Source organism: Phoxinus phoxinus (genome assembly GCF_949152265.1).
Source record: "Phoxinus phoxinus genome assembly, chromosome: 3".
NCBI classification, from domain to species: Eukaryota; Metazoa; Chordata; class Actinopteri; order Cypriniformes; family Leuciscidae; genus Phoxinus; species Phoxinus phoxinus.
Window position 1 is genome coordinate 10,338,729 of NC_136878.1, and position 26,498 is coordinate 10,365,226.

The following is a 26,498-nucleotide window of genomic DNA, read 5'->3' on the forward strand; positions in this document are numbered from 1 at the left end:
TTACGTTTGCAGTAAATTTTTTCATTGCTTAAAACTATTTTTGCATTTTATACCAAAAATATTCTTATGTATATTGTGTCAATGTAATACCATGTTTTGGGGTATTGCATGTTGTTTGAACCTTACCATGTTGTTTTTAGACATATCATGCTAAATATCATATTTTGTGACTTGTAACATGGTACTACCATGGTATTCTTGGAAGTACTAAATAAATACAATGGGAATGTAGTACTATGGTGCATTTTCAGAGTACCGTGGTATTGCCTCTACTGTACCATAATAATTCCCACAGTATATTTTTGTAAGGGTATGACTTGAATATAAATCCTGTAAATAGATTTTAAGATCTGTGTGCCTGTTCTGTTACATTTGTATGCTTTTGTATTAGTTGCAGAATGTGTATCATCTAATTACTTGTTCAATATTTCTATATTGAGAAAGTCGCAAGTCATTTTTAGGGCTCCTTAACTTTGTGAATATTAGAGCTGGTTATGATATAATTTCCTCTGTCATTTACCTGGTCCTCGGATCGCTATTGGAGGATATGAAAAGGCGATTTGGAATCGTTTAAAGCATTACGGCTCATGTTTTATTCATTAAGGAGTTGATTAATGTACTCGCTCCATCCCCAGTGATCACCTTATGTGCAGGGTAGAGGACAGTTTTTATACAAGATGCTGAATTAATAATGAAAGCAATTTCCTGTGTGGCTTGTCATGTTCCGTTCATGGCACGGGGAACGCTGCTGCTGATATTGATGTTCATTTTTGTTGGGGACACACACGGGTAAACACAAATCACCAGCTGCACACTGATCTGATTTATGGAGTAGAGCAGTGCTTTATCCCCCCTTTACTTTCTTTTCATTTGCAATGGCCCATTTGCAGATGTTCTTATCCAAAGCAACTAATGAGGAAAAGCACAAGTCATTTAACAATAATAGTAGTGAAGTTATGTTTAAAAAAAAGAAGAAAAAAAGTAGTTTCTTTCATTTCCTCATAGTTTTTTTCTTCCGATTACAACAAGTTTGATATATAAATAAAAAGAAATACTTATTTTATGTTTGTTCATTATACATCAAACTTTTGAAGGGAGTGTAAAAAATTAAGTGTCAGTATGATTTTCTCAATGTTTTTGAAAGAAGTCTATCATGCTCACCAAGACTGCGTTTATTTGATCAAAAAACTATTATTTTTCAATTTAAAAAAACTTTTCTGTAGGAAAATATTTTTAAAATGTAATTTATTCCTGTGATGGCAAAGCTCATTTTTCAGCAACTGTGATACAATATCCTTCAGAAATCATTCGAATACGATGATTTGGTGCTCAAGAAACATTATTGTTGAAAATGTTGCTTAATATTTTCTCAAAAGAACATCACTGATTTAAATAGATGTTTTGTTGTTGTAATAATGCAAGTCTTTACAGACACTTTTGAGCAATTTAATGCATGCTGAATAAAATCTCTTTAAAAAAGTCCCTACTGACCTGAAACTTGAACGATTGTTTATGGTCACACTTTAGGGTAAAATTCTTAACTAACTATTAACTATGATTTTTTGCCTCAATAAGCTCATTACTGCATATTTATAGTTAGTAAAGGTAGTTGTTAAGTTTAGGTATTCGGTAGGATTAAGTGATGTAGAATATGCTCATGCAGAATAAAGCATTAATATGTGCTTTATAAGTGCTAATAAACAGCCAATATCCTAATTATATGTATGCTAATAAGTGGCTAGTTTAATAGTGAGAAATGGATCCTAAAGTGTTACTGAGATTAAGTTTTGAGATCTAGGGCAGACGCCTGTGCCCTCAATACTTTTAGACTTTGTGCTCTTGTAATCTGCTACGGGCGTTTTAAAAATGATCAGTGATTCTATTATTACATTTAAAGTTGTTTTAATAAGGCTAAAAGTTTGGCTGCTGATGTAGATGTTTGTTTTATTGCGTGCTGTGTTGTATTTGAAGTGTATTTGTTTCCATCCGTCCATTTAGCAGCTGTGGTTGCTGGCAGGATGCACTGTGTTTAGTGCCAATACTATATTGCTCTTTCTCTTTTTTTCCTCTCTCTCACTGTCACTTCCTCTCAGTCTGTTGTTGATGGATGAGTTTGTAATGCAGAAATAACTTTCAGGGAAATATTGAGTGAAAATATTGTCAGACGGATAAGTAGTACAAACAGGCGGACTGCTTTCGTTTATACATGTTATTTTGCATGTTGTTCAGTTTCACATTAGCTTAGATAATAAAGGAACCTATTATGCCCTTATTCAGAGGCTTAATTATTGGATTTACTAGAATAGGTTTTTATGCTTGAATGTTCACCTGTCTTCCCAGTCTGTCAGAAATGCACCCATTAGTTCCAGTCTCTATGAAGCCCCTCCTTCCAAAAAGTGGGCTTCCTCCCCGACTCTGATTGGTCGGCTGGACCACTGTGTTGTGATTGGTCAACCCCTTTGAGCATGTTTCAGAAATGCTATGCCCCTTACCATGAGTTTCAACGCTCTACTAACACAACTCAACCAGGCGTTGCCCCCCTGTTTGCATGTTTGTGTGGATATTATTTAAATGAGGACATATGTATTCCGCGAAGAAAACTACAATCGAGGCATTTTAGGGTGTTCAGAAGCGGTGCTTGTAGAATAACATCCTTTGGAGTGACTTTGTAACTTTACCTTTTTCATTCTCAAACAGCAACATTACTCTAAAGAGTGTGGAAAATATAAAAGCACAATAGGGCCCATTTAAAGCGATTTACAAATGCCCCATAAATCAGTTTAGACATCATTAATAAGAATTCAAAAGGATGTTTTGATAGATTAACAAGCCACCAACTCGCATTAATGTACAGTAGGCTTTGAGATCTTACATAACTGTCATGACTAAAACAATGAACAGGAGTATAACTAAACCAATTCAGTCAGTCAATACACTGATCAGCAGTCTCATTATGCCAAATTCAGCCAATTAATCCACTTAATTACTAAGCTCTTAGATTAATGGACTGCAGAGTTTGACAATTAAATGATTATCTAAGCAATCCAGCCTCATTATTAAGCTTGAATCTATGCTTCGGTATTCAACCACGCATGCATGCCTTATAAATGAAGAGCAGGGGCACGGTGTTAATCAAACAACCAAGTTTTAAGGGTCAGGCTCACACATGGTCTTTGAAATCCCCCTCGTTTCTTGACCTCCTTCTTTTCCAGAGTGCATGTTCTCCTGCAGGTGGCACAGATCTTCCCCCTCCTGCCGGCTGGACCTAATTACCAGTGGTAGCCTGTGGTTAAGTGGGTCCCTGAAGAACTTCCTTTTGATTATTAGGAGTGATCATTTCATCAAGGCGATTCAGGAAGACCGAAACAGGGAAAGTCGAGTACAGGGGCTTTTGGATAGATTTAATTTGTTCTTTTTTTTCTGCCTAACAGTGCTAGTTTCAAGTCAGTTTTTTTTTTTTTACGGGGGGTTTGTATTTCAGGTGCACATACACTTTGTTCCTTACTTTTTGAATTCTGAGAATCTGGGTCTACTCGGGGAATGAAAAAAGGTGTGAGTGTTGGGGTTTTAAAACTTCCCAGTAGGTAATGTTTGAGTTGTTAATTGGGCTATTTTAAAAACTTCCCCCTTAGTTTTTTTTTTTTTTTTTACTCCTTTATCACAGTTGCGTTTGGTTTGCATTTGTTTGTGTTCCGGACCGTTTGCTGTAGTCGGATGGCGTCAGATTTTTTTGCTGTTTTTTGGTGTTGGGCCGTCAGTGTGTGAGAGAACTTTGATTGGCTGTTCAGTTATGTGAATGTGTCAGTGCACGAGAAAGTGCTGCTTTGTTTATGGGTTGTATACCTGCAGTATATTTCACCCTAACCCACACTCGGCTGTAGTCCTTTCGGTCTGTCCAAGCACAGATTTATTTCCCCGACTCAAGTGACGCCAACACAACACGTCCAGTTCTTTGGCATCGGTTTGGTGTGTCCTTACCTAAAGTAAGACACACAATTCTGTAAAGCTGCTTGGAAATATGTATTGTGAAAATAACTATACAGATAACTCTTTGAAATTGCTGGAAGTAATTCAAGTGCTGTAGGAATGAGGAATTAGCATTTTTGAACTTTCCATTGCGTTTTATTTTATATATACAGTATGTCTTGAAAAAAGGTGTTTGCTAACAAGTGGCTAAATGGGACTGAAGATTTTCAAAGACATAATGTCTTCATGCCAACGAGGTAAATTTTACAGCCTTTACTGGAAACGCTTTTACAGCCTTGTTGTTTAGTTCACACTTTTGCAAACTATTCTAAATCCTACTTGCAGATTTTAAGTAAAGATTAAAAAAAATGTTTAAGCTTAGTGGTGGTGATGTTTGTCATTGCGGCCATGGTGTAGCCTAAATTTAGCTTTTCACTTCTGCTGGTTGTATTTAGCCTTCAAAGTTCATGTAATGAATGTAAGAATCATACACTTTTGTTGGCCATTGAGTTTATTTTCTGCAATAATCCAAAAGCCTTAATCCCAAAAAAACTAATGAGTTTGTCAACTTCTGGACCTACAAAATGATGTAATCTGTATAGAAACTCTAGATGAGCATTTTTGAGAATACTCATGTTCAATCTTTTCAGGCAATATTGCTTATCAATCTAACCAGTGTAATAAGTGTCATAAAATGACTGCAGAGAGACGGAGGTTGGGATGTAATGCAGGCCAGATTTGAACTTCACATGACCATCACAAGTCATCATGTATGGAGCACGTTGCCATGGCTCCGACTTAAAACAATATTTCGCATACAAATAGAATTCAGAGACGAATTCATTCATTCCTGCAAATGTGCTTTGGGCCTTTTGTCAGGCGGGGAAGAGCAGAAGGGTGATGTGCTTGCTGGGTAAATGAAGCATCTGTGAAAAACGATTCTATCAGATGGTTTATTATGTTGTCAGATTCATCCTACCCGTACACAATGTCTCATAAGAGAGTTTGTATCACATTTTTACTCTTTTGCCAGCCAGTTGCTGAAAGTGTGTGTGTGTGTGTGTGTGTGTGTGTGTGTGTGTTGCTAATCATTTTTCCTGCTTCCTCACTAAATGTAGGAGCTGTGTAAAAGTCTTCCTGCTGGAAGTGAATGAATTGCTTCTTATACACACACAAACACACGCACGCACGCACACACACTTACTTTAATAGCTCTTGAAAAAAGCCAGACCTTGCAAAGCTTGTTTAAATTTGTGTTAGCCTTGAACCGTCGAAACATTTCCTCTGATGAGGATGCATGTCTGCTGGCTGTGTTTCATCAGCTGTACTGTTTAAGTTATATTGCTCAACCTTTCTTGTTTTAAGTTGAAACTTGTGTGAACTTCATCTCATTGTTATTATCATTTATTATTGTAGTAATAATGTAATTAAAAATGTGAAAATATGTTTGTTCATCAGGAGTTGATTAGATGTCAAAATCGAACACTCAACAATATTTAAAAGATAAAGTAGCAGGGAGAATCAATGAATTATGAATAATTTACTGTGAGAATAGCATGTAATCAATAAAAAAGCAACTGTAGTCTGATAAGAATATTTAAAAAACGTAATGTAATCTGGATTACAAAAATAAGTAATGAGAGTATATGTACCGGTAATCAATTACTACCCAACAACAAATACCAGTATATTTTGACACCCCTATTTTGAATTTGCAAAAAAAAGCATGCATACATGCATATATATATACAATTTGTTTTAAATCTTTTTTTCATGTGTTTTCATATTTCCTATTGAAACAGGAAGTGGGGGCTGAACATATTGAATGGCCAATTAGCCTTTAACCTTTAGTTTACAACAGCTGTGAACCATGAATTTCTGGTCGTCATTGCTAGGTGGTGTTGGGCTTTTGCAGCTGTTTGATTGAAGCAGTGATCATTTAACTTTTAAAATTTAACCTTTAGTTTTTAGAACGTTTTCCCAAAAACTGCCATTGGTCAGTCAAAAAACAATCCCGTCCCAATCCAAATTCTGAATCATATTGGCCATGAACCATTCTGCTCTCTATATTACACATGTAATGCCATTCATTCATAGTGTAATGTGCTCTCCTGCCATGGTGTTAGTCAGATGTAATGGTGAGCAAAGGTTCTGATGATCTCTCGTGCTGAAGGGATTTGGCCTCTGGCCTGCTCCTCGCTGTGACTGAATCTCCACAGGTCCTCCTACAGACGCGCATTGCCAAGAGCTTTCTGTCATACATAATAGATAGCCCTTAACCTTACATCTCTCTCATCTCTCTTTCACGTCTCGCTCGCTCCCGTATCTCTCTCTCTCTCGCCTAGTCTCTCCTGCATACAATTAAACAAAGGCCCCTTCTCATGTAGAGAGGCCCACTCATTTTCTGCTGTGACACTTAGACTTATTCATAATTGGCTGCTTTGTGTGAATGGAAAACACTCCTCAGGTGTGCTGGTCTTTTCAGCTTGTGGTGAGCTGTCGTTTCAGTTATTTGCATGTACTGACATGCAATTTCAGAGTTGTTAACAAAGCATCCATTATCCAATTTCCAGCATTTTCTCAGACTAAAAGACCATAATTATAACTGGATTTGATTTATTTATTGTGGTCACCCTTTAGAGGTTTGCAACCAAACAGGTATTTAACAAATTTTATTTCTTCTCCCAAAATGCAGTGTTTAGAGGTTTGGGACCCATTTTTGGGACCCAAGTGGTGTTCACACTGGACCAAATTTAAATTGTTAGTCAGATTCAATCTTTAAGACTGATTGTTAATTTTGCAAGTTAAGAAATCAGATCTTTGTTCATTTCAGTCAACATCTGGTAGGGTTGCTATAGTAGTCATTTACACATCAGTGTGAAGTGGTGTGTTCTACATATGCATGCCGTTTGGATTTGGTTTAGTAATAACCAGTTTTTCTCCTGCTTTGACTTACAAATTAGTGAGCATTCTTTTTTATTTATTAGTGAATTATGTTCTGTAGAAATACATTTTCTTTTCAGCAGCAAGTTTGTATAAGTCTCATCTCATCATTGAATTGTATTTTGTAGATATCTGCATTATATTGTCCAGCTCATCACATATATATCGGCATTTAGCACCATATTGATTATCAGTTAATATTAGAGTTTTAGTAATAGTTATTGTTTAGCTTCTTTGCTCATTTCTCAAAATGAGATGACTCCAAGAAAAAATTTTTTTTAATTAATTGGTAGGGATACACAATATATTGGCACCATATTGGTTATCGGTTAATAATGTTTTCATTTTAATAATAATACTATAATAAATACTACTAATACTGATTTTACATTTAGATTACCTTTGTCATCTTAACACTTACCTTTGCTATCGAACACTCAAAGTTAATCTTTAAAAAAACATTACATTTAATAACTATTAATGTAGTAATCTTTAAGAAATCTCAAAATGAATATTAATTTTTCATACGGACCGGTACATTACAATGTTGTGATAGTTAGCATTTACACCAGGTGGTTTTATTTGACATTGTTTTATTTTGTATGTATTTTGATAAAATAGTGTAGAATTTTGAAATTGCCCATTTATTTGTTATTGGCCATAACCTGAGTATAATTATCGGCTTATCAGTATCAAGACATAATTTTGTATTTAGGTGCATCACTACTGATTTAATTTGTACAAGTAACACACAGCCATAGAACAACATTTGGTTTCTCAAACTGTTTGAGTACATTTCCTAGGTTTATTCAAACTACTATATTTCTAGAAACTTGTTTCAGTGTGAGTTTTGTGGTGTGTATCTAGATGAAGTCAGGAACATCAGCAGGCCACCCTCCTAAATACACACTAAACGCCCGCTTTGACAGGCACTGGATGTTACACCGTGGCAGCCCAGCAAGGGGTCATCCAAGATTCATCATTTAAGAACGAAACAGCCCTTTCTTTATGAGATTGACATTGGCGTACATTCAGATGCAATACCGATAAATGGCAGGCTGTCTTGGCTTTTGCAGCGTGAGGAAATGGAGGCTGCGTGGAACTGTTTTCACTGCACCCCGGGGTGCAACTGCACGCTGTCGGAGAACCACTGCGCTATGACATCATCCTTGATCAGAATTTTCCGACATGGGAATACCAGCCGACTGAAATGTGCTAGAGCTTTTTGGAGGAAAATTTCATTTTGACTCTTGAATGAGAGAAGCCATTTAGGTTGGAGGTTGGTCGACTCGTAGAAAGAATGGGATTTTTGTTCTTCTCCCTTAAGCGTTGAGTTCCTCTATGAATAAATTGTACACAGTCGCAGAGAGAGAAGAGGTCAAAGGTGGTATTTCCCTAGAGAAAGCTATGGAAGATAAGAGAGGGATATAGATGGTTGAAGTTTCCTGAGGTGAAGATTTGCCTTAAGTAGCTCTTCTCTCAGGGAGTCACACACACAAGCTCACGATGAATGTGCCACTCAACTGAAGGGCTCGTTGCACTTATTTAACCGTGTTTCTGTCAGGCTTAATTTAAAGTGGGAGCTATCATTAGCTGAAACAACAATGTCATTGTCGAAGAAAAACTAATTAAAAACTGTAAATTAATGTGTTACACATCAGATGTGACATTTTTTTATTTTTCTTTTGTAATATACAGGCTGAATGGCCTCTCTCTCAAATATAAGTTATGGTATGGGATGTCCTGTGGTTATATTTTAGGGGTGATGCATGAAGTACCACCATTTTGCCCAAGAGCAAGGATCAATGTTGAGAGAACCCACAGGCTGTTGGCCCTTCAAGAGCAGGATTGAATACTCCTGATGTAGCGCAATGTTTACCCAAAAAGGAAAATTGAGTACTGTATGTATTTATGCCATTTAAACTAATTGGGGTTGAGAGCTGACCATTTATTTTAGTTGTTCCAAGGGATTGATCCATGGAATACGTGTTATCTAACCAATAAGATGATTGCTCAACCTGTACTGTACTGTATATAAGCTGAAACATACTTAGGAATTTTTATATCTTTTTATAGGTCTGATATGTTGAAGGATGATGGATTTCGCATAGCTTGTTGTTAGATGAGCTCAGTGACAATCAAGTTTCAGCAACACACCCTTAGAGATCTAGAGTATGAGTCAGAGATTTGTCATCACCAGGCTTAATTAGTCAAATATGTTCTCAGACCTTCCAGAATATGACACTAATCAACAAACTGTAAAGGCACCAATGCTTTTGCACGTCAAATTTAATATTTATTTTTGAAATTCAAACAATAAAAACGGTTTTAATGTGGCATGACATCGCCGTTGCAACCTCAGTTCAAGCGCACTTGAGCTGATTATCTCTCCCTTTTTATTACTAGTAACATGATATAAACATGAATGAGTATTTTAAAAGAAACTGTACATATTACTGAAAGTATAATTTCTCATGTAATCGCTCTCAATCAGTGTTTTAATTGCAGAAAGACATCAACACCTGTACATTTACCTCAGGAAATCATTCAAAGGTTCATAGAGCGTTTTGCTAAATAAATTACCGTACATATTCATTATATATTTACTTTACCTGTAAGTGATGTCTTCATTATTTTAATATATATATGATGTTTAATATATATATTAATGTTAAACCAATTTGGGGTCAAATATGGACGAACCCAAACGTTGGATTAAAAATGTAACCCAATGGCTGGGTTTGTCCATATTTGACCCAAAATTGGGTTAAAACAACCCAGCATTTTTTAGAGTATATATATATATATATATATATATATATATATATATATATATATATAGGTGTAGGACCATAAAATGTTTGTCCAGTCATTGAATTCGGTCCGAATACAATGATGTGATGTCCTACCTGCCTATCAGCGTATGTATTTGCATTCCTCCACACACCCTGATTGTCTGCATTGTGTTTTATGCTATGCAGAGTTAGACAGACGTCAGTCATCGAGCAATGCAACCAATGCTGCGTTCACGCCATAAATACTGTAATTTGGAAACTCTGAGCGGTTTGTGAATCGTGACTTGAATTTATACGTTTCAATGGCAACACTATTAATGCTGAAATTAATCTGTAGCAGTCAGGTGGTACAGGTCAGTGCTCTTTAGGTGTATGTTCATTATTATTGTAATGTTATGTGCTTTGAGACATGAGGTAGTTTAACGCCATCTCTCATGGCGCATTTGTTTGCTCCCTGCTGTGTGCGTTCATGCGTTTTGATGGGGGCGTGGCTTTGGAGATGCTCTGAAGGGAGGGTGAGATATTATGCTTTCAAAGCTAGCTCACTATTGCTAGCCTCTCCGAATAACCTACTTTTAATATTATAGTAATGTAGTAACTGACAGGGTTCCCCCCTGTATAGTTTACAGCTTTAGTTGCATGACAGGCATCACCTGAGGAATGATGTCTGGTGCGTTCAGGATGACTAACTCCCCAAACACCAGATCATTGGTTTTTACTAAGGATGAGTGCAGTTATATAAGGCTTAGTCAGTTTGACAGTAATAGCCCTAAAAACTGACCTTGTTTTTTTTAGGCCAGATTGTTTTGCAGTGTCAACTGTCATTTTCCTCTGAGCTCAGTCAGTCCTCACTCTCAAGAACCTCACAGCAAGAAGCAAGCGCAGTGCAGCAGGAAACAGTTATCGAGTCACTGGAGGACGCCACACTGGGTTGTTCAACCCAAGCCAAGCATGGGCTAAATTTGCCCAGTGCTCTGATTCCTCTTAAAGCAACAGTCATTAGTAGAGGCTGCATGTGTCAGATAAGAAAACCGTTCAGGACAGCCCACATGGTTCTTGGGTTAACTATGATTTTCAAAATACTTAAAGTGTGCTTCTCTTTAGTGTGTTTTGCTGTATATCTGTTTATTCAGTAAACATATTCATACACAGGAAGGAACTATCTGAATGTAAAAATCAATCGAGTGTTTCAGATGTGATGGTAACAAGGCCTGTCCTACCGGAGCCATCAGCTGCGAGTAGTAAATGTTCCATCTGGTTCTATTGCAGTAAATGACACCTTGCCGTTTATTAAAAAGATGAGTGGAGTTTATTACCGCACATATATTCAATTGCTAGTTTGGGAATCTTCGTTTCATCAGACTTCATCAGTGTTTGATATGATTGTCTGAAGTGGTTCTATTATATGAGTATGACTTAACGAACGGATTGGTCTCTGAAAAGATTTTTGATGTTTTCACAAATGCACATTTCTTTTGGAGAAGAAAAACATCCACCCAAAATCGGTAATTATAAAACTTTTCATAAGTAATTTCACAAACCGCGTGAGTGAATCAGCAGCGATTCCTCTCTCTCTGTCTCTTAAAATGAGCAAAATGGCTTCTGGCTGCAAATGACATTGCGTCTGTCTTATATATGTGGATTGATCCATGTATGCTTGTTTCCATTGTATGATATAAACTCACAATAATGAGTTATAAAGTCAGAATTGCGAGAAAAAAAGTCAGAATAGTTAACATCTCACAATTCTAACTTTATGACTCGCAATTGCGAGTTTGTTACACAATGCTGAGAAAAAATAAGTCACAATTACCTTTTTTATTTTTTATTCAGTGGCGAAAACAAGCTTCCCTATTGATTTAAAAGTAAGTATATGTCTAAATTAGATTATTTGAGTGATGTACTCACCTGTCGATCTCTTAAGTATAAGTCAGGATGTGCAAGCGACAGAGGCTGATTGGTGTGGTAAAGTCTGTTGGTTCACTTTTCTCATCAGTTTTATAAGCAACGTAATTCCAAATTTCACTTCTACTGCCCTCTTTATTAATAAGTTTGTCGTGCTGAGTGAGATTCACCTGCTTTATCCATTTTGTTGTTGTCACGTTTGCTGATTTCGTGTCAGTTTGGTTAGTACACTGCCACCTAGCGGTGAACTTCGAAATGACTGTCAAGAACCGAAATGAGCAAAATCATGGCATCATACTGTTTGAAATAAATATATAGCCATATTTTCCCAGTACTAGTATACTGCACAACCCTACCATCTATCCATCTATCCCACCTGTCTGTCCATCCATCTATCTGTTTGTCTGTCCACATGGTTCAACCCATTATAGTAGAATGTGTGTATTTAGATATAAATAATAATATGCTATATTAATGTATTTTTGATGTATTGCTCATGTTCCAAATATGTAAATACAATAAGCAACTTTATTTAACTTATTGCTCTAACCAAAAAATTTTCCCGGTAAAATTACTGTAATGCACATCCTTTCTTGTTCATCACTTATAGTGGATTATCTGATCTGATTTCGTACTCAGATTCTACACTTTTTACATAGTGTTGGTAAATCTAAAACTTTACAACAGTGGATGGAGTTGACTAAGTTCTCAGGGGCCGGATGTTAAATCAAAGCTACCGTGAGGCTGAGAGTCAGGGACGGCTGTGGCAGTAACTAGAGGAGATGATTCAGTGGAATCTGCAGATGAGACGGGGAGAGTCAGGGCACTGGGCCCGATTGGAGGTAGTGTTTTTAGATGGAGATTCTCCTGTAGAGCTCCATGGGGAATCGAAGTAATGAGCCAAAACTCGGGGCCTTCTCGGGTCTGTGGATGCGTTTTAATGACTTGGAACAGCCAGCCTCCTGCTTGGTCACTTACACAGAGAGGTGCAGATAGAGGGAAAGCGAGAACAGACAGAACTCCTCTGTGCTGTCCTCTGAGCAACTTGATTTACTAATGAAGGGAACCTCAGAGACCTGAACAACATTCACTTCTCCCACGGCTGTTTTGATCCATATGTTTGGCACAAAAAACGATGTTCATTTTAAAAAGAGCAGATAATTAATCTCTTTAAATTATTGACACATACAGTTGGTACTCAACCAGAATAATAATTTTACTTCCGCCGTTCCCGCGGCGGTAAAATTGCCGGTGTGTATTTGCTTCCTTTGACTGCTAAGAGGTGCTGGGGACTGTAGTCCATAGTTTTTCTTTTGGTTACACCATCTTAACAAAATGCTCAAGGTACAAGAGTTTCAATCAAAGAGATCCATTTCACCATTATGATTTGAAAAAAAGAAGTTAATATTAGGGCTGTTAGTTAAATGTTAATCAAGTGCAATTTTATATATGTAAATTAATTTAGTCACACTGTTAATTTGCAACATTGATTTTCAGTGGAAATAAAACTCAGTATTTTGACTTCTAAAGTTACTTTTTGTGTTGTGTAGTCAATGTCAATGACACAATTTAATTTCTTTGAAGTATCATCATATGGACATTTTCTCAGCAAATGTTGATATAGCCTACAGTAGTGGTCAAAAGTTAGGCTATGTTCAGACTGGATATTTGTTTTTAATGACCATACAAATTCAATTAAGCCATCAAAATGTGAGGAAACTATGGTATTTTTTAAATATTTTTTTGTATATATATTTTTATATTTGAACATAATCAGTGATTCATATTTCATTGGTATAGTATGACAGTCTGGCCAAAAATTATGTCTGTACAATTTGTCATGTTTCATGGTGTTATCACAAATAAAACTATCGTCTCAAAGCACAACTACGTAATATGCTTACAACATCTTTAGCAGTTGGACATACTTTTGGCCATTACTGTATGTGATTTACCTTTAATTAATTAGCATAACATAAAATTAATTACATTTTGAATCAGTTGACAGGCCTAATTACTATGTCCAATTTAAGCCCTGAAAAACATGCAAACTGTCTGAAAGTTCAGTTTTTGTGTGTGTTGTATTTAAATTTCATACTTGGTTTTAGCAGCTAAAGCCTTTGTCACTCAGGTATATTTAGCTGAGCACACATAGTTGCTGCTCTGTCAGACTTCTACCATTCAGAAACATTTTGCCTGTGTAAGTCAATGTAAATTGTGCTTTCAATGTGACTTAATTAAAGATGTGTGTGTCGGTGTGTGTGCATCTGCAGGAGCTAACAACTCCATTCATTTGCACCGACTGCCAGCACAGTGTCGAACACTCTGCTAAATCAATGCAATTTAACTCTGTTCGCTAACGTAGTGATTTATCCCAACGATCTGAGCGTGTGCAGAAACGGCTCACCATATACACATAAATCTACAGCCTCGGTGCCCTCCGAGCATGGATAAATATTTCTGAAGTCCTGTTACAAATCTCCCTCTCTCTCCGTTCTGGCCATCAGCAGCAGTATATTGGCTCGAGTTCCAGTTTGTGGGCTGCTTGGGTGGGATTATTTCCACAGACTAATTGATTCTGGGTGATTCGCTTTCACAAAAGCAACGCCAGTTAGTGCGCATCTAGCAGAAAAACCCTTAAATAGCATAAAACACATTTCCTCTTAGTGTAATTTTATTATGTGTTGCACAGCAATGATTTATGGCACCGTAATAGAGTTCACTACATTCTGGCGGTTCAATAATGCAAATTGGTATTACCATACAAAGGCTACTGCCAGATGCACGAGTTGTAAGATGCTGTAGGGAGATGGTTTAGTGTAAGTGCGGTCTATAAAACTAGCTGGATGATCAGAGTCTTTCCTCAGAAGGAGGAAATGCACATCCTGTTCAATCTTTAATGGGGTCAAGAAAGTTAATGGTCATTTATTTTTGGCTTACAGTAGAGATGCACTAGTCTAACAATGTTTTAGTTCAAATTGTAAAGTAAGGAAGTTCTTGAGGAAGATTATTCCGCAGAATGTGCAATGTCAAGTGTAGTGATTGCAGTTGATCCGTATGGACCAGGCACCATGGTTCAAAACGCACGTTTTTGGATTAATTGCAAAATTTAACCACCATAGAGCAAACGTTTTTCATTTGTATGGGTTTTAGGTCCTGTTAATTTAAAAAGGCTAGTGATTTTAAACCATTTGAGTTCAAGAAGATGCCAAAGATATCTTTGGAACACCATTTTCCATTCTCTTTCGCGTCTATTTGTGATTGAACGGTCACATGCACGCAATATTATGTCAAACACAGTTGCTTATGGCTTACGTGTAAAGTCAAGTCACATTTATTTATATAGCGCTTTTTACAATACAGATTGTTTCAAAGCAGCTTTACAGAGAGAACAGGAAAATAATGCAAAAAAGAATGTTTGTTTCCAGAAGAAAATAGCGTCACAGTCTAGCTTAAGTTCATTTTTGTTTTAAAAAAGATATTAATTTAGTTCATTTTATATATATTTATATATATCCCCAACAGAATGGAGAAAAAAACGTGAGAGAACCCAGGCTCAGTCTGGGGCCAGTTCTCCTCTGGCCAATGAACAAACAGTGATTATGATTCAGGCAGCATTATAGGTCAGAAGTCAGATTGGAATGCAACAATCAGAATTTTATTCAGTTCCATCTGCTTGAAGATCGGAGTCATCACGCCAGTATGGAGACGGGTTTGGTGAGGATCTGTGCCGATGGCTGTCGTGTCGATGAGGCCTTCACAGAGTAGAGTCTAGTTGACAGAATCTCTACTGACACTTTAGGGATACGTTGTGGTCGTGTCTAGGTGCAGGTCCTCCATCTGGTCTGGATACGGCCCGGATCCGGCTGACTACATCATACGTTGTGGTCATGTCTAGGTAGGACCACAACGAAACAAATGCGTACAATTATATTGGATTTGTGCTTTCGTGAATGCGGTATCATTCATGTTATGTCCTAAAGTTGTTGTTCACATTTATAACTCTGGATAGGAGAAGGCAAATTTCAAATGTCAACTTTAAAATAAGCCAGAAGCTTCAATAGAACCATATTTGCTTGAGACGTACTGTAAATATATCCTGGGTATAAACATGACACTGTAGAATTTCTTTAGGAAATCAGTATGTAAAGTTTGCCGTGCAGAACAGCCGGGGGAATTCTGGAGGTGTAGGACTTTGAGAGATTCTTGCACTCCATTTTTAATAACAGTGTCTTTTTTTCTGACACCCATTCTCTATTCATCTATATCTTTCTCTCCTGGAGAGCTGAGAAGGCAAAGATCAGTAGCTGACGGCTGCATGCAGGAACTAGTGGAAATGCTGAAATGCGAATTGCCGTTGACATGCTGTTTCTCCTTTACGCCGAGCACAGGAAGTGTGAGATGCTTGTGTAGGTGTTCACTGATGAAGCCATGTTGACTTACAGAATCAAAGTTGTCTTGTGTGACACGACAGTCATTCAGCTGTGATGTCTTTATGCCACATTAGCCGCAATGTCAGCTCAGACTTCACTGAACTCTTTGGGAATAAATTAGTAATGTGATGGAGGGCTCTCGTAGTTGTTTTGACAGCTTCTTGAGGACGTGTATGGCAGCAGAGCCGATAAATTGCAGAGTTGAGGCACTGTAAAGTACCAGTCATGTGATTTATGGCTTGTATCAAAAAAGACTCTGAACGGGTTTCCTTCAAGCTGAACATTTCTGAACGCTGGTTTTCATGCTCTGACTTAAATTTAGGGCAACTGCGACGATGTTCACAGCACAAGCAAACAGCGAAGAACAACCTTTTTGATGCAGTACTTGCGATGTGTAGTAATATTTTGTTTCTTTTTATAAAAAATATAACCTATGCTACTTTTTCGCAAGTTACATGTATAATGAGGTACAACCTAGCTGCCTCTTACACACATTTAGCAACTGCTTTCTTGTCAAAGCTATTAATGTACGTAATGTACTGTCTTTTGGTAGTGTGTAGCAAGATCCTAATGTATATTCTGTCATCATTTTCTTGCTCTCTCTCAATACAATACCGTTCAAAAGCTTGTGGTCATTTTTGCGGTTTCCACAAAAATATACAGCAGCACAACTCTTCTCAACATTGATCATAAGGAGGGATTCTTGAGCACCAAATCAGCATTAAAGAATGATTTCTGAAGGATCATGTGACCGAAGACTGGAGTAATGATGCTGAAAATTCAGTTTTGCCATCACATAGCCTATATAAACTAGATTTTAAATGATATTACAATAGAAAACAGTTATGTTAGAATGTAATAATATTTCACAATTGTCCTGTTTTGATCACATAAATGCAGCCTTGGTGAATATATTTAATCATATGTAAAATCAACTAAATAAGCAACATAAGAGCAAGCTTTCATCTCTATAAAGATGACGCAAAACTATCCTTTTAAGACACCACCATCAGATTCTCGAATCAGCTAAAACTGTTATTGAAAGACCTGAACACACATTCTGTCTATCATTGTCTTCTCTCTTATTCAGAGGAAGCCACTGTGTCATTTGATCAATATTTAATCTCTTTCACGTCTCCTGCTGTGGCTGCTAAAAGGCAGATCAGGTTAACTCCTCTGAACTATTGATATCTATTCTTTTGGAGCAACTTCTTCATTATTCCTCAAGCTTAGATCTTTTTAAATATATGACCTCTTATTTAGTTTTTTTATGCCATACTCGTTTCCTTTGTAGTGTAAATCCCTGCTCATTTCAAGTCTTTGTAACAAAGATGAACTTTGTAAATTGCCTTATAAAAAACAACAAACAAATCCAATTTGAGTGTGTGAGAGATGTTTCGTTACATTCTGTTGCATTCAGTAGTGGACAAAGAGAAACAGCGGATAGTGAGAGTCAGCCAGTGACCACAGACTTCCTGTAGTGGTGAGGTTATGTTGCCAGATATTCAGGGTTGCCAGATTTTAGGACAAGCTTCTTGACCTGATTACAGGTGGGTTAGATAAGTACGGTGGAATTGAATAAACTTCCTTTCCCCCTCCCACCAAATCTTTGTGGTCTGTTCTAATTTACTCCACATGACCCGGCATTCGCCAGCGATTCTAAATGCTAAAATCTCACCAGATGCTGTAAGATTTTCTTTAGGGTTTTTGTTGCATTTTCACCTCTGCCCTTGTTTATTTGATTATTTGATTATTTCAACTGTCTTTGAAAGTCTTTTTTACTCATGCTTTTAGGAGAAAAGCTACTGTAGTTTGCTATTACAATGCCAGAAAACTGACAGCACAAAATCCTTCCCATGGCCATTAGCGTTGAGTGCAAATGTGACTAACCAAACTGTTACATAACACTTATGATAGTTATTTTTCCCCAATTGAAAAAAAAAAAAAGGTTTTATACATTGTGTAACCATGTGGTAATGCATTAATTTTGGATATTCAAGTTTATTTTATTTTTTTACTATTTTCATTATTTATTTGAATTTTAATGGATGGAAACCAAAAATAAGATTATTCACAAGTCAATGTTTTGCATCAATGGCATCCATTAACAGACCTGTTTACCACAATATAAACCAGTGGACACATTTCTACTGTAACATTATATAGTGCCACACCACCCTGTCCTAAGCTTTCCCATTTCATGCTTTATGTCCTCTGGATGTCCTGAGTTTGATGGGTCATTGATGAAGGAGACTGTAAAAAGGCCTGATTGAATTGCATGTCCCGGTGGATATTACACTATACAGAGGCAGAGATGAGGACAGATGTGCTACAGCATGTTCTGGTTATCTATAAGAATAAATCATTCATTCCCTTTGTTTGGGTTTGGATATATTACGTGAATGAAGATCATTTAAATTTCTATTATGCACAGTAGCCCCCAAAAGTCCAATGTTACAAAACAATACAAAAGTATGAAATGTTCACTAACTATTAATTGTGAAAATTCATACTGTGTCGTATTCTGAATTTTCAACTGGGAGTGTGTACAGTACATACACACATCTTGCTGCAATAATGCCTAATTTCATCATAGAATTCATTTGTTTTGAAATCCTGAAGTGCTTTTTGACTGCAAAAGGCCTTTATTTTTGTGAATTAAACGCGTTTGTTCAACTGTGTGTGGCTGCAGTTAATTTAAACAGGCAAGGTCGTGTTTACAAAGCAGCACAGTTTTTTTGCCATTTGTTTTCTTGCCAAGTTTGTTCTTGTAATCACACAATAATTGAGTAGAAACAGAGAATGATATCAGACTCTCTGGAATAGTCACCTTATGATTGTCATGAAGAAACATGCAGAGCATTTTCTCTTCTTATTCCTTCCATTCCCTTTCCTTTCATTTATTACTTCCTCTTCCACTTCTTTCCATTATCTTTCTCCCCTTTTTTCTTTTTCATTTCCTTTCCCCCTGCTTCCTCTGCTCTTCCTCTTCCACTCTCTCTCCTCTTACTTGTTCTCTTTCCTTTACGCTCAACTCCTTTCCTTTCTGTTCTTTTTTGCTCCTTTCCGCTCCTTTCCTTTCTGCTCCTTTTTACTCCTTTCATTTCCTTTCTGCACCTTTACAATCCTTTCCTTTCTGCTCCTTTCCTTTTCTTTCCCATATGCTGCTTTCCTTTCCTTTATGCTCCACTCCTTTACACACCTTTACGATCCTTTCCTTTTCAATCCTCGTTTCCCTCTACGCTCTTTCTTTACACTCTTTTCCTTTACAGTGCTTTCCTTTCTTCCCTTTCATGTTTTCTCTCCCCTTCTTCCTCTTAAAATGTATTTGACATTGCTGTGCATATGCATGTGTTTTGCATTAATCAATCTGATATCATTAGCTTAACACCCCTCATCTGCGGAGCAAGTGAATAACCTCTCTTTTTCTCCTGTTTATTTTCCTCATTTCAGAATAAGAATGTTTCGGTTAAACTGGAAAAGAAGAAATGGGAGGATATTGTAGTTAAACGACAGAAGGAGGCCGAGGAGAGCATGACCCCTGACATAGATGAAAATGGCTTCTGCAATCTGGCCAGCAGCGTGGGGCGAGACCAGGAGCGGGTGAAAGATCGTCTGCTGAAGAACACATACTCCAAGAAGAGCAAACGAGTGAGTCTGTCATTTCTTTCTGCAGGTTAAATGATAGCTTGACGGACAAGGGCAGCGGAGCGTGAACCCCGTGTGATCTTATACCTGTTCCTGAGTGTTGACTGCTTTGACCGGCGTTGACCGGATTAATGTGGCCGTTGCAGTCATTACTGAATGCCTGCTGTTTCTGGAAGGGCTCAGTGAGGTGTGTGCATATGAATGTGACAGCAGTACATCAGCGGCTGACAGATTACTGGTCTAGAGCTGTGGTTAAGCCGCACAGCATGCTGTTAATGACGAAGAAGAACAAATATAACCTTCTTTCGCTTCCTGTATCCATTTTCTCTCCCTCCTTTGTTTGTCTTATTTGTAGCTCTTCTTGATAGTGATAGTGCAGACAGTGCAGGGAGGGGTAGGCTGAAGTGGGGAGAATGGGAGCGGAATATGTCACAAGTTAGATTTGAACTCAAGTTGCCTACAAAAGTACTAAGGCTCATCAGTTTCTGAATAAATCTATCTTTCTGTTTGTTGCTCTGTCTATCTTTCTATCCTTTTGTCATTCAATGCTGTTCTATCAATCATTCTGCCATTTTATCTATACTTATATCTATCTGTCTGGCTATTGTTCTGTCTGTCTAGCTATCATTCTGTCTGTCTAGTTATCATTCTGTCTGTATAGCAATCCTTCCGTCTGTCTAGCTATCATTCTGTCTGTGGTTCAGTTTGTCTGTCTGTCTAGCTATCGTTGTGTCTGTCTAGCTATCCTTGTGTCTGTCTGTCTATCGTTCTGTCTGTCTATCGTGTTGTCTGTCTGTTTGTCTAGCTATTGTGCTGTCTGTCTAGCTATCATTGTGTCTGTCTGTCTAGCTATCGTTGTGTCTGTCTAGCTATTGTGTTGTCTGTCTAGCTATCGTTCTGTCTGTCTGTCTAGCTATCGTTCTGTCTGTCTGTCTAGCTATCGTTCTGTCTGTCTGTCTAGTTATCGCTGTGTCTATATGTCTAGCTAGTGTGCTGTCGGTCTACCTGTCTGTCTAGCTATCGGTGTGTCTGTCCGTCTAGCTATCGTTGTGGCTGTCGTCTAGCTATCGTTGAGTCTGTCTGTCTAGCTATCGTAGTGTTTGTCTGTCTAGCTATTGTTGTGTCTGTCTGTCTAGCTATCGTTGTGTCTGTCTGTCTGTCTGTCTAGCTGTCGTTGTGTCTGTCTGTCTAGCTATCGTTGAGTCTGTCTGTCTGTCTGTCTGTCTGTCTAGCTATCGTTGTGTCTGTCTGTCTAGATATCGTTGTGTCTGTCTGTCTCTCTAGCTATCGTTCTGTCTGTCTGTCTAGCTATCGTTGTGTCTGTCTGTCTCTCTAGCTATCGTTCTGTCTGTCTGTCTAGCTATCGTTGTGTCTGTCTGTCTAGCTATCGTTGTGTCTGTCTGTCTAGATATCGTTGTGTCTGTCGTTCTAGCTATCGTTCTGTCTGTCTGTCTCTCTAGCTATCGTTCTATCGGTCTTTCAAAGTGGAAGTGACAAACTTTCGGAAAGTGTAGTTATAATGATTGCTACACCCCTGGTACTAATGGTTAGGCCCTAACTCCAATCCATGATCTTCTTTTCTTCTTTACTGTCTGTCTTCTGTCGCTCATACTGAGTTTTCTAAGAGGACAGCTTTCTGACACCATGAGGAGAGATAGAATATTATCAGGCCAGAGTTAAAGCAAAATGGACAGACAGAGCACGGTTCATCGTGTGTCTGTCACTTACCTCCTCCCAGAGGCATCTGATTATCCTCCCCTGAAGACTTCTCCATCACTGTAGCCCAATGAATATAAAGCAGCCTCTCTCCAGATGGGATCTCTTTCTGATCACGGGCCTTTGTGCGTTCGCTCGCACTGGCACAGTGTTTAAATGCAGGGTGTTCTAGCCCGCGTGGGCGTCTATCAGACCCTCATACACCCGCTGGCATCTCCGTTTCCCTCTCTGATCAGAAATAATGGGGAAAAAAGAAAACCACTTTCATATCGCTGTAATTGCAGAGCGGAAGACTCTCCACAAAGCAGCCATCTGGACGGGGAGACACTGTGAATGTGCATGGGCCGCTGTTCTGTGTGTGTGTGTGTGTTTATATTTGCTAGCTGGAGAGATGCAGAGAGACACACACAGCATGTCTCTGATCAGCGTGTCGGGGCTTTTGATGCACAGCTCGGCTTGATTTCTGCCTCTGAACAGCTCGTGATCACACTTAAAGGCAGATTCATCAAAGCATTTAAGCGTTAACTTTTTTTTCACGCATTCAACTCATAATGAGTGAGTGGAGTGTGTTCAATGATTCAGCTAGTCATATGCTTGATTTTTTTTTTCTTTAAGATCTCCATGCAGTGCCGCATGTATTTCACACTAGCCCACAGGACTTACATTACGTTTCTGACACAGTGGGACTGGCCACTTCCTCTGCTAGTCAGCCACTATTGACAATGAAAATATTTACCAAATGGAAGTTTATTATTAATGTATAAATCTGTCACAAAAAAAAGCATACAATCTGTTTGTTGATCTATCAGTTCTAGTTATTATGGTTCTATAGTTCTAGTGTTCTGTCATTGGAAACTGGGTGACCTTTTTTTAACCATTTTGGGGAAAGTTTTCACCATGTATTGCACTTCTCAAAGACTCTATTGTGTGCGTTTATGTGATTTGAGGACAAAAATGTGTATAGTGCGTGCATTTATGTGATTTGAGGACACAAATTTGTATAATGACATGGGTATTACACCGGTATTACAACATAAACGTGGTTCATGAGGACATTACCCGATACCTCATAATTAAAATCACTTAAAACATACTAAACAATGTTTTATTAAAAATATAAAAAAACAAAGTTTTTTGTGATGGGTAGGTTGAGGGGTAGGGTTAGGGAATAGAATATACAGTTTGTACAGTAAAAAAAAATAAAAAATCAATGTTTATGGAAAGTCCCCATAAAACATGGAAACCCAATGTGTGTGTGAATACTGTTAGATTGTGTATACAACACACACACACTTGTTTGGTAGTGCTGATTGGTCTGTTGCCAGATGTCATTGTCCTCTGGAGCATCAGTATTAAATCTAGCACATACCGCTCTGGGAGGGATGGAAAGCGAGAAAGCGTCCATCAAACACACACGATTGCTTGGTTTTTCCTGATGAGCTCATGTAACTCGAGGGAATCTCTTCCTTTCGGCTTTCATGGCTGATACTCCATTGTGTGAAGTTAAACTCATAGGTGATCCAGTATCTGTCATGCTCTCTGATGTGCTCGACGAGGCTGGCTTCAGGTTATCACCCTTCAGGGCAGATCAGCCACAGCAGGACACCGCTCACAGAGAAAATCACAGGAAAGAGAGAGAACTTAGCCAAATATCTCTCACTCATAATATGCTCTATTGTGGGGTGGTGTAACCTGTTGGTTGTGGATCTAGGCAGTTAACCGAATGGATGTAGGTCACTACAAGTGAGCTACAAAGTATTGCCATTGTACCTTAGACGCTTAACCTCAGGTTACTCTGTTCTTCCTGTAATTACTTGAAGCTTCTGCTTGAGTTACAAAAGCATCAGCTAAAGGGCAAATCAGATTTAATACAGTATAACTTTACTTCTTAAAGCTGTAAAATGAACATTTTCTCTCCTGTCCCAGCTTAATAGGAATGGACTACTGTAAATAAGCCATTTGTTGGTTGATTTCTTCAAAAATGGAAACACTGTCTCGACCAGCCTGACATGGTCAAATTGGTTTAGCCAAAGGCAGGACTATATACTGGATATCGTGGCTAACCAATTGCAGATGTTATTATTGCAGTTCTGTTTTGACGAAACTAATGGCACAGAAAATGCACACATAGGGCCCTATCTTACACAAGGCGCAATGCAGCGCCAAGCGCGGCACAAGTGTTTTGCTAGTTTCAGTCCGACGCAGTTATCATTTTCACGTCCTGTGCCACGTTGTTTAAATGGCAAATGCATTTGCACCCATGGGCATGTGGGTCTGAAAACGAGGTGTGTTCAGGTGCATTGTTGGCGTGAGGCAACAGAAATGGACTGTGCCATTGACCAACTGAAACTGGTCTTAAGTCAATTGCGCAATATATATATACATTTTTATTTAAAGAGCGTGTTAGTAATGTGCGCCTATAGGTGGGTCCACAACGTGCGCACACTCTGCTTATTACACACACAAGGACGCGCAGCAGCACATAAACATGCCAAATATTTTAAATAAAAGGATTACAATGTAAAAGATTAATATTGTATACATAAATATATGGTGGAAGGCTTGTCCTGTAGATGGTCTGCTTGCACAATTTTAACTCATGCACAAACAGATCCGTTTGCGGTCTGGAGATGCGTTCGGTCTTTCCACTATCAAATTCCGTCATGTAAATAGCGAATCCGCCATGGCGCGAGCACAACTGGCATTTAAAGGGAATGGGATGAGACTCTGATTGGTTTAACGCACAGAAATCCCCAAACACACCCATTACTCATTACGAGAATAGGGACAACCTGTCTAGCTTTTTAGACCATGCGCCTGGCGCGCCGACCATTTTTCCCGTCGTTAAACTAGCAAAAGTGGATTCTCACATGCCCTAAGTGCACTTCCGCCGTCCCCCTCATTTAAAAAAAAAAAAAAGTTTTCCCCCTCAGGCCTTGTTGTTAAAAAAAGTGATGGTGTTTTACTTTCATGGCAAAACATCTTATTCTTAGTAGTTTTCTTTTTTTTTCCAAGTTAAAATATCTAAAAGGCCAATTAAACAAGATGCATTTACTTGAAGCATCATTGCAAAAGATATCAAGACTTGGTTTCAGAGATTTAATCTGTAATTCAAGCACATTTTTGTCTTTCTGCACTGGCAGATTTGATGTTGTTTTAAGTATAAACAAACTAAAGTAAAAAATATTTACCAGAGCAGTAAGACAGAATACAAAGTTGCTTTCCAAGTACTATACTAATTCTACTGGTTGTACATTTATGCAACACGTAAGGTCATGCTTGTTAGTTTATCAAAAGTAGGCCATAAACAGTTTAAGCTAATCTGTTGATATCAGATCTGCTGATAATGTCTTTTATTTCTATTTATTTAATATATTTTCTGTTGGTAGTATTAACACAACGTAAATTGTGCCAGGCGAATAGTGTTTTGTTTTCTGAATGAGAAGTAATCTGTGTTTGCACTGTAAAGAAACAGTGACTTCATTTAAATACAGCAGAGACTGGTTAAATTGGATTGCAGGTGGTTAGTGAATAAGACACAGAGTTTTGCACTGAAGTGTATAACCGTCTCATTCAATGTGCGCATGTCTTGACTATGAAAGTATTTCGATAATCTCAGGCATTTTTTTTCTCAGTTTATTGATTTGGCCATAGATGTTGATGTGTTATCTTTTGTCTTTTTTTTTGTTGATAATTTTAATTTCCACACTATATACAGACTGTCTCCGTTTAAACGTTAATGAAAATAATCGTTGCGCACATCCCTTATTTCCAGCTTGCTGTGATCTGAGGCTAAAAGAATTGTAAATGAACACTAAATCAAGGCCTCTCAAAACTATAAAGAGAAACACACACAGCAGGCCTATTTCATTTGAGCTTTAAGGATCCATGACTCACTGCACATTACTGTTAAAAGAACATCACATACCAGAGCATGCACAGAAAATCGAGAATAACCTTGAATGCACCCACAGAAATGTTCAGGTTTGGAACAGATTTTTTTTTGGTACCAGGTTGATTAGAAATTTCTCATGGATTGCTTACTCAAGGCATTTCTGTCCTTTTAAGCTGAAATTGGTTCAATATTGCACAGCCCCCTACAGAATGTGACGTAGTTTTCAAACGCTCACTTTGTCTAATAGCAGCTGAGAGACTGAAAGAACAAGCTGTAATTTCACCCAGGCTCAGATGTCTGACGATAGGGATTTGCCCAGCGCAGCACTTGCAAGGTTGTGAATTAGCTGCCCGGCCTTTATTCAACAGCCAGAAACTATGACGGATAGAGTCTGGAAAGGAGAAGTCTGCATATTTTAAGTAGTGGATATTGCTCATTCTTATACACAATGACTTCTTCTAGTTGTGCTACAATTAAGTAAGCACTGAGAAATGCAGAAGACCAAAGTGTGAAAAAGTCTGTTTTATTTTATCTGTAGTAAATCTAGAGGTTAGAGTTGTCATGTTTGAGCGCACTCTAGTTCTGACAGCTTCACATTTTGGTTTCCTTTAGCAGTTTTGATGTCTGTCGGTTATGCTTAGCTGAGACCACGTGTTTCTATTTGTTTCAGTGGTTAAAAACCTACTTTAAAGGGGTTGTGACATGGATTTTTTGTTGCACCAATTTTTTTAATGTTCCTTGGTTCAGTTTTTTGCACACACAAAAAAAATTATATGTGGAAAAAAGTTATTTTCAACCCTCATTCTTCTGACCATCTGTCTGAAGTAACCCATTTTTAAGTCCTCCTGTAGTCGATAATTATATCCCTTAAAACTCATATTTGATCACCAAAATTACATATTTTAAAGTTTTTTCCTTTCATTTTTTTTATTCATGCCTTAAAATAGCTTGAATGTAACAACACTCATGCCTCATTTAGTATATGCGGTTCTATTAAATTATGCAAATTATCCCCGCCTTCACTCACTCACACTAGCTCAGAGATCCACTCGTTGACGATCACACGTTGACGTGAATGGTTTCAAGGAGGTTTGTGACGTCAGAAACACCAGTGATTTCAAACAGTCTTTGGTGTCTATGGAGAAAATACTCAGCAATGGTGCATTTGTACATGGTTTGTCTTAAAGCATATTAAAA

At 37.9% G+C, this 26,498-nt stretch overlaps 1 protein-coding gene across 22 annotated transcripts in view; it reads left to right on the top strand.

The window, feature by feature from the left end:
• The window catches only part of fbrsl1 (fibrosin-like 1), a 297,792-nt gene that overhangs the window by 49,458 nt on the left and 221,836 nt on the right, over nucleotides 1-26,498 (top strand). For all 22 annotated transcript variants that reach the window (XM_079607982.1, XM_079607980.1, XM_079607981.1 and 19 more), the window contains one exon: nucleotides 19,496-19,693. In XM_079607982.1, coding sequence (XP_079464108.1) covers nucleotides 19,496-19,693 — 198 coding nt within the window. The remainder of the gene's footprint in view (nucleotides 1-19,495; nucleotides 19,694-26,498) is intronic.